General features: G+C 34.2%; 1 protein-coding gene and 1 pseudogene across 1 annotated transcript; both read left to right on the top strand.

Annotated features, from left to right (window-relative positions):
• The first annotated feature begins 649 nt into the window (after positions 1-649).
• Positions 650-2,241, top strand: LOC125221650 (ADP-ribosylation factor 1-like). Its single transcript, XM_048123832.1, has 6 exons — positions 650-809; positions 1,035-1,187; positions 1,424-1,494; positions 1,612-1,731; positions 1,805-2,005; positions 2,076-2,241. Exons 1-6 carry the CDS (start codon positions 782-784, stop codon positions 2,079-2,081), a joined length of 579 nt encoding a protein of 192 aa, XP_047979789.1. The 5' UTR covers positions 650-781; the 3' UTR covers positions 2,082-2,241.
• Positions 2,242-4,704: 2,463 nt separating this feature from the next.
• Positions 4,705-7,874, top strand: LOC125220465 (annotated as a pseudogene).
• Positions 7,875-8,294: the final 420 nt, after the last annotated feature.

Here is an 8,294-nt window from a genome sequence, read left to right as displayed (position 1 = left end):
TCAAACCAATTATGTAACTGTAGGGGTGTCTATAATACAATCCTACTAGATAAGAATAAGGATTAAGTGTTTGAGCAACTAAAACACACACAAACAATAGTTACTTGTTGTCCATTTGAAGTGTCCATTTAGATCCGGCCTTGTTAACCTGAGAAATTGTACATATAATTTTTTCCAAATCCAATTAATTACTTTTGAGATGTTCAAACTTGTTGTCTTAATTAATTAATGGTCAGCTTAGATTCTTTTATGTGTCTTAATTAATTAACCGTCAACTTATATTATTTTATGTGTCTTAATTAATTAACGGTCCAAAATTAATAAATTAAAACTTAATATTGTAAGTATATATCTTTTACCTCTAGTGTCGATCTTTGCTACCCACCCACTCTTTATTGGTGTCACATTCATCCAGTATTTGCAGCCGCATGTCCAACGCTATTCTCGCATTCACACAACAAACAAATGCAGCATTTCCATATTTCTCAATCTTTAGTTGGGTTATACTACATTTCTATGACTTGGCTAGGAAAATAACCTCATTCCAAAATAAATTAGCTTCATCTCCACGAAATCAAATATAACCACAAATAGATTTTATGTGGCCTTCTTCTTTTTCTCCTCCTCATTATTATTGTGTTGATAATTTGGCCCTAAGCTACACAATTTGCTGTTTCTATAACATCGACAATTTGGATGCCATTCCCGCATATCACATCACAATTTGCTGTTTCAATAACATCGACAAAACCCATTTCCTTATTTCTCAAACATATTCCAAATGAAGAAGTCTTTGGTCAAATTTTCACGTAAGTCATGTATTTTTCAATACATGGTCTAATCCCTATTTCGTTTGAATATTGCATGAATTATTTTAAATATTTGTTGAGATATTTATGTCCTGGAGAAATAATTAGTTGTCATATCCATGAATCAAATGTAGAAAACAAGCTCTAATTAATTGTATGGACATGGGATTAAATTTGTTGTATAAAAATGAAGGTTACAATTAGTTTATGGGTGTATATATGTAGAGAAAATGGGGTTATCCTTCACGAAGCTTTTTAGCCGGCTGTTTGCAAAGAAGGAGATGCGAATTCTTATGGTAGGTCTTGATGCTGCTGGTAAGACCACCATATTGTATAAACTCAAGTTGGGAGAAATCGTCACAACAATTCCAACAATTGGTATGCTTCTTTCATATATATATTTCTATTTCTATGTTATGGAAAGAATTTCATATTTTATAGTAGATCATTCAACAGCTTATTTTGATTAATTAGATGATAAAGATCAAGTATATTTCGTTGGTATTGTACTCTTTAAAGATTTTTACTTTTAATTTCTAGGGTGGATCATAGATATATTGATGTGAACCGCCTTTGGCCTTACTAGTTGTGTGATGTGATCACCTTTTGTTTAGGATTCAATGTGGAGACAGTTGAATACAAAAACATAAGCTTCACTGTTTGGGATGTTGGTGGTCAAGATAAGGTATAAGTTGTACCTCATTTCAATAGTGTTGTTAATTTATATTGTGGGTGTGTTTAAGATTGATGGTTGGTTATGTTTGATGGCTCTGATTATATATGTGTAATTATATTGTGGTAGATTCGACCATTATGGAGGCATTACTTCCAGAACACTCAAGGGTTGATTTTCGTGGTTGATAGCAACGATCGAGATCGTGTTATTGAGGCTAGGGATGAACTGCATAGAATGTTAAATGAGGTAAAGAAACATGAGTAGCTAGTTTTTGATGGAGTGAATAAGGAATTAATTAGGGTTAGGGTTTGTGATGTAGGATGAGCTTCGGGATGCGGTGGTGCTAGTTTTCGCTAACAAACAGGATCTTCCGAATGCTATGAATGCTGCTGAGATAACTGACAAGCTCGGGCTTCACTCTTTTCGCGATCGCCATTGGTATATCCAGAGTGCGTGCGCCACCTCTGGAGAAGGCCTATACGAGGGCCTCGACTGGCTCTCTAACAACATTGCTAACAAGGTACCTACCATCCATCACCTAATTAATCAAGTGCATCTTCTCACTCATTTTCTATTTTTTTTCTTAACAGTCTTAAACAAGAAAGCTTGGATGCATTTTGGCTCCAACCTTGTTCGAGACTACCCTTTTCCCATGCGATCATGTTACTTTTCATATATAGTACTATAGTAGTATATGTAGATAGTGTTATTCTAGATAGTATGTATGTATAATTGAGTTTTAGGACTCTGCAATTAATACTATAGGCATTCTGAATGAATCTCATATTGCATATATATGCTTGGTAAGTTTTTGTATGTACTAAATTAATTTTGAATAAATAATAACACTATTGAAAAATCCAAATGAATAATATTAACATACTCTCCCATTAATCTATAAAATTTAGTTGAGAAAACTTAACAAGGGGAGTGATCAATCGCTAACTAATTAGCAATCTCAAACTAAAACTAAATCTTAGCCATTAGATTAGAAAATCTAGTAGTTGAAATAAGGCCACATTAATTATATTTTTAATTAAGTAAAATAATAAATAAAATTAGAGGATATTAATGTCAATTCCCTCTCATTAAAATCATCTTTAAACTTAAATTTACGTAACTCTCTCGATTTAAATTACTTTTTCGCAAAAAATATATCAAATTAAAGATAATTTTATAAGGATTCCAACTAGGATCTCAATTTGCATATGTTCACGATCGCCTGAATTTAATAAATTGATATTTTTTATTTAGCTTTAAATGTCGATAATCAGATTTTTATCAACACACATAAAAAAATCTCAATAAAACCATGTAAAAATCTCAATAAATATGTGTTGATATTTTCTGTACTAGTGTTGATATTCTTATGTCATATTGTTGATATTTGTAATACACTATGTTGATATAAAAACATTCACTAAAATTATCATATGATAACATAATAATAACGATATTACCATTTTGTTGATATTTTGTCTATTTATTTATTGAGATTCGTAAGATTTAATCTCATCCACTCATTTTAAAATCTAGGGTAGAGATTTGGCTTGATTTTGAATTGGCGCTATAAATTGAATGTGACCCAACTTAACAATGTATACTGAGGTACCATATAAAATTATAGGTACAAATTTTAGTGAAATTTGGTTTTAATTTGATAGTAACGTATAGTCAAAAATTAATTTATAAAAAATAATTTTTTAATTTAATAAAAGAAAGAGAATGAGAATGCATCATTGTCGTAACAGGCGGAGCGGGCATCCATCTCGCATATTTGATTGCGAGCATTTATCACTCATCACATCCCTTTCAAAAATTGCCTGAAGAATCATACTTAATTCAATTTCCTAATTGCCTCTCTTATACCACTTTCATCACCCTCTCTAGTTTATATAATTTCGATGTGGGATGCCTATGCTCTCATTTCTCATTTTTACTAGGAGTAGTATTTTTCAATAAACCAGTTAGTTTCTTCTCTTAAAATATATAATCAGTCAATTTTCATCCAATCTAATTCCATTTCTGCTGAGTTTTGGCCGGAGTTTTCAGATACCTTTTGAGGATGACATATAGTGAATGGCAATATAGCTTCATAATGTGAGAGTTGAGAAAAATGGTGATGGTGATTTGTAATGGGAAGGCTATGTTGGATCATTCTTTCACCTGTCTTACCTTTCTTCCTCTGTCGAATGTGATTCTTATTATATTTTATCCGTCCGCGATGGAGTCCTGCTCACTTTATCATAAATTGTAATAGGTACCACCTTCTATTAACTCATTTAAAACTAATATATATACAAGTGGGACCATTATTCCACTAATTTTTTTCCATCCACTTTTCTTAACCTTTTTTAAAACTCGTGCCACCAATAAACGGGACTTCCAATAGTAGACGGGGGAGTATGTGTTTATAATTCAATTTAGAACCTTTTGTTGTCTTCGTGCCACTACTTATGACAAATGATTTTGTATAGAATCAGAAATTAATGTTTTGATAAGATCTGTTTTTGTACTTAATTCGATCCAAATCATATTGTCTATCAATTTATATGATCGTCAAATAAGATACGATGGTCAAGACTAGGGGTGGGTATTCTGGTCGGTTGGGTTAATAACCGAACCGACATGCTCGTTAACCGACCCCAAAATTCCATCAAAAAACTAAACGGAACCGACCGATCTTGGTTCGGTTACTTAATTAACCGACTAGGTTAGAACCGGCCTGCTATCGATTATAACCGAATCAACCGAATTGGTTTATACTAGTTTTAACATCTAGTTTTTAAGCACTTTATTTACTTTAAGAGATCTTATTTTTAAAATAATGTTTAGATACTTGACTTTGACATTACATACTGAGACTTTGACAAAATTTAGATATAAATTACGAGTCTTCCATTGTGACAAAGTTCAAAGTAAATTATAATTTCTTCTATTATTAAATAAACATATAATTGAAATAAAAATTGAATTTAATTGTTATCGGTTATAACGACGTGTTTCGTATAACCGATAACCATTTAGAAAAAACGTATAACGGCACAACCGATAACAGTAATGCCAGTTATCGGTTAACCGATAACTGACCGTTTCAATTTGATTCTTGATTAATCGAAAACCGTTTACCCACTTGGTAAAATTATCGGTTTTTTTAAATAAAGTCTCTAAACACTGTTAAACAAAAATGTTAATCAAAAGAAAAATTGCCAAACAAAGCATAAAATTTGATGAACGAATTCGTAATTTTTAAAACTATAAATTTCGGAACCCAATCTTTTATCATAGGAATTTCTGAAATTAGATTTTAATTTAGTTTTGCGATCTTCAGGGCTAAACCTATGCAAAAATTCATGGAATTAATCAGGGAAGGTTGCAGATCGTGAAATCGGAAGCCTTGGTAGCTCATAAACCTCAGAGTAACAGATTAAATCCATGGCAGCGATTTACAGCCTCTACGTCATCAATAAATCTGGGGTCTCATTTTCTATAAGGTAAAATCCCTATTTTCCCCCTCCTACGTCTTCTTCTGAATCTTCTGTGTTCGATGTTTTGGAATTCAAGAGATAAATCTAATTCCTGAATGTAGGATTATGGATCGGCGGGAAGAATGGATACAAACGACAGTTTGAGGTTAGCGAGTCTGTGGCACTCTATGCACGCCATCTCGCAGCAGCTCTCTCCCGTTTCCGGCTGCTTTGGAATCGAGCTTCTTCAGGCTGATACCTTCGATCTTCACTGTTTTCAGTCTCTTACTGGTTAGAAGATTTCCGTGTTGTTCACCACTAGTATTTATTTATACTACTATTTTTTCTTAAATTGCTTCCCTGTCTTCCTATGCTGTTGATTGAATGTGAATGTGGAGTTCGGGCTGGGGGAAGGGGGTGTGATTTCAGCTCTAGTGCTAGAGCTGGATAGGTTTCTTACAGAACTGATTTAAATTTCTTCTGCTGCAGAGGGTAGAATCAGAGGTCTTGGAAAAAATAATCTTATTCATCTTCAATTTCCATAGTGTTTATGATCTGCATTCTGCAACTAAAGCAAATCGTTCCTAACAAATGAGTTAGTGTTCATAAGCCTTGTACGTAAAGCACACTTAAAAAGGAGGATGTTCGGAAGGGAAATGGTTGGTAGGATGCTCCATTGTGCTCTGCTTTTGATCTTTAGCTCTTAACTTCTCTTTGTTTCCTCATATTGGGCTTAAGTTGTCAGTCATTTCGTGGCCACTGATATACATGATCTGTTGGTAAAATTTATTCGCTCTAAATCTTCTTCCAAACGCTAGGTTGTCATTTTGCAAAATGTGATGAGAACCTGCATTTATCCCACAAATTTTATAGCTTATCCTCATGTTTTCTTGCTCACCTCTTGTAGTATTAAATTAATTTATGTGCTTGCTTTTGATTCAAGGCTATTCTGATTTCTGTAGCCAGAAAAATTGGATGTAGTGCTCCTTTTTTCAGATTTCATGAGTGTTAGTTCCTAGAGTAAAGAAGTAACTAGATACTTATGTTGATGCATATATGCATACACTCATTGCTCAACTAATAGATAGACATACATGTTTCCCTGGAAGTGAGGATTTCATTTCACTGACACATGTATAATTCTTATTAGAGTTGCCGGTAGCTATCACTGGAGGTAAATAACCATGTCTTGTTACATTTATGCTTTAGTATTAAAGAATCAGCATAAAGTAGGACCATGCTAGTTAGTTTGCTTGCATCGAGGCCTAAGGAAATGTCTAAATAATTTTTGGCTAAGAAAGGAAAAATTTTATATACTAAATCTTCAGGATAATCATATTGCATATGCTTGCCCTATCAGATATCAGGACAATATTTTATTCTTGTCCTATTCCTAGATACTATCTTTTTTAGGGAAAATGATGATGAACAAAAGTCAGAGCCACCTAGAGGAGACCTGGTGTGTCAACACTCAGCATTGGTTGTTGTCTGGTTGAACATGTACTTTAAATCAGATAATTGCAACACTGCCATATGCCTTATTGAACAGTTTGTCAATATCATTTGAGATTGTTTAGAAGTTGGGAACATGACGAGGATTCACCATTCTGGTGATTAACTAATATAGATTGCTTCCTGGCATGATTCATGCATCAATTTATGGTGCACAGATATATTATTACTCATAATTTTAAAAGATGACAAGTATTTAAATTTAAATCAAAACTTAGAAATTTCGTTTAGGCTCCATTAAGCTTGAATAATTGTGTGAGATTTGAATGCTCATTACTTAATGCTCGAGCTTGACTGATAAATGATAAGCATATAAGATGGGAACCCCTAACTTAAACCAAAACCATGGTCAAAGGAAAAGGGTTGACTCCCTATTATATCTTTTCCACACTTTCGGTGAAACCGATGGGGATCGTATCAATCCATCCCTCTTTAAACCGGACGCCCGGGGGCCAACCGGGTGGCAAACCCAAAGCCAGGGGCCCACCACCCCCTTTGCTCCCCTTTTTCCTTGGGGCCACATTTTTTGGTGGCCCCCCTTTGGTCACACCTAGGGGTACCCCTTTTTGGGTTGTTTGAAAATTATAAAAAAAGATAGGAACCCCTAACTTAACCCCAAACCATGGTCAAAAAAGGGTTGACTCCCTATTATATGCTATTCCACACTTTGGTGAAACCGATGTGGGATGTATCAATAAACAATGATCGCTTGAGTTTAAAATACCGGTTGACTGTTTGTTACACCCTTTGTTTTATGCCTCATCTTGGAAGAGCACCAGTGCATGGCTGCACGCGCAGTTGAGACCCAAATTAAATACGCTTTTTGCATTATATTTTTAATTATCATCTATGTTGAAGTTGAGTTTAAGGATGTAAAAGCTTTTACCATGTGAGGGGAAATTAATTTTGGGTAACCAAATAAATGGTCTGCCTGGAGTCATGTACTGGCTGCTTTTTTTTTGTCTGCCCTTTTGCTAGTCTAGCAGTAAACTGATAAAATTTGTTACTACTTTTTAAAAAAAATCTAGGTAGAAAAGGTCTTGAACCTGGAGGTGTGGTAGGTTTGCATGTGTTTTTTTGATTGCTCCTTTTTTTGTTAGGACTGCCAATTACACAAAAAGCAATTTTATACATCTTGTCACCGCCCCCTTTTATACTGCCTAGTGATTTTGAAACTTTTTGGGGTTGATAACTTGATATTTTCTCATTTGATGTCATGAATTAGGTACTAAATTCTTTGTGGTTTGTGAGCCTGAACCAGATATGGAGAACTGTTGAAACATATATATGAGTTATACACAGATTATGTCTTGAAGAACCCTTTTTAGAGATGAGATGCCAATTCGATGTGAGTTGTTTGACATAAGTTTGGGCCCGGCAGTACAGAAGGAGGGGTTTATTGGGGGATGACCCCAGCAGGGAAACGTATTCAAGTTCGTTCTTAACCCCCTTTTTGTTATTGTTAGCGCTGTTTTGAAAACAATGATGAAGAAGGTTAGGGGATTCAGTTTCAAAAACCCGATTTGTATATGGCCGACTATGTTGCTTGTGGAGACTGATTCTTTGATAACGGGCTTGAAAAGTTTGAGCATCTGAAGTGCATGTTTTATTTCTGAATTCATCTATGGATCCATATTACATATTATGCTTCTTTTTTTTCTTTCAAAATAAACTGATGTGTGTGTTGAGTTCTTGTTTACACAAATACACTAACATGCATTATTTGATGAGAACATTTTAATTAGGGTTTACGATAAACACATCTCAGTTGGTAATATGCATCAACTCTAACTAATGTCCGGTTCAAGCATCCCAAGTAGATGAGAAACT

Source organism: Salvia hispanica, chromosome 4, assembly GCF_023119035.1.
Source record: "Salvia hispanica cultivar TCC Black 2014 chromosome 4, UniMelb_Shisp_WGS_1.0, whole genome shotgun sequence".
NCBI lineage: Eukaryota > Viridiplantae > Streptophyta > Magnoliopsida > Lamiales > Lamiaceae > Salvia > Salvia hispanica.
This window is presented reverse-complemented; position numbering and strand designations above follow the sequence as displayed.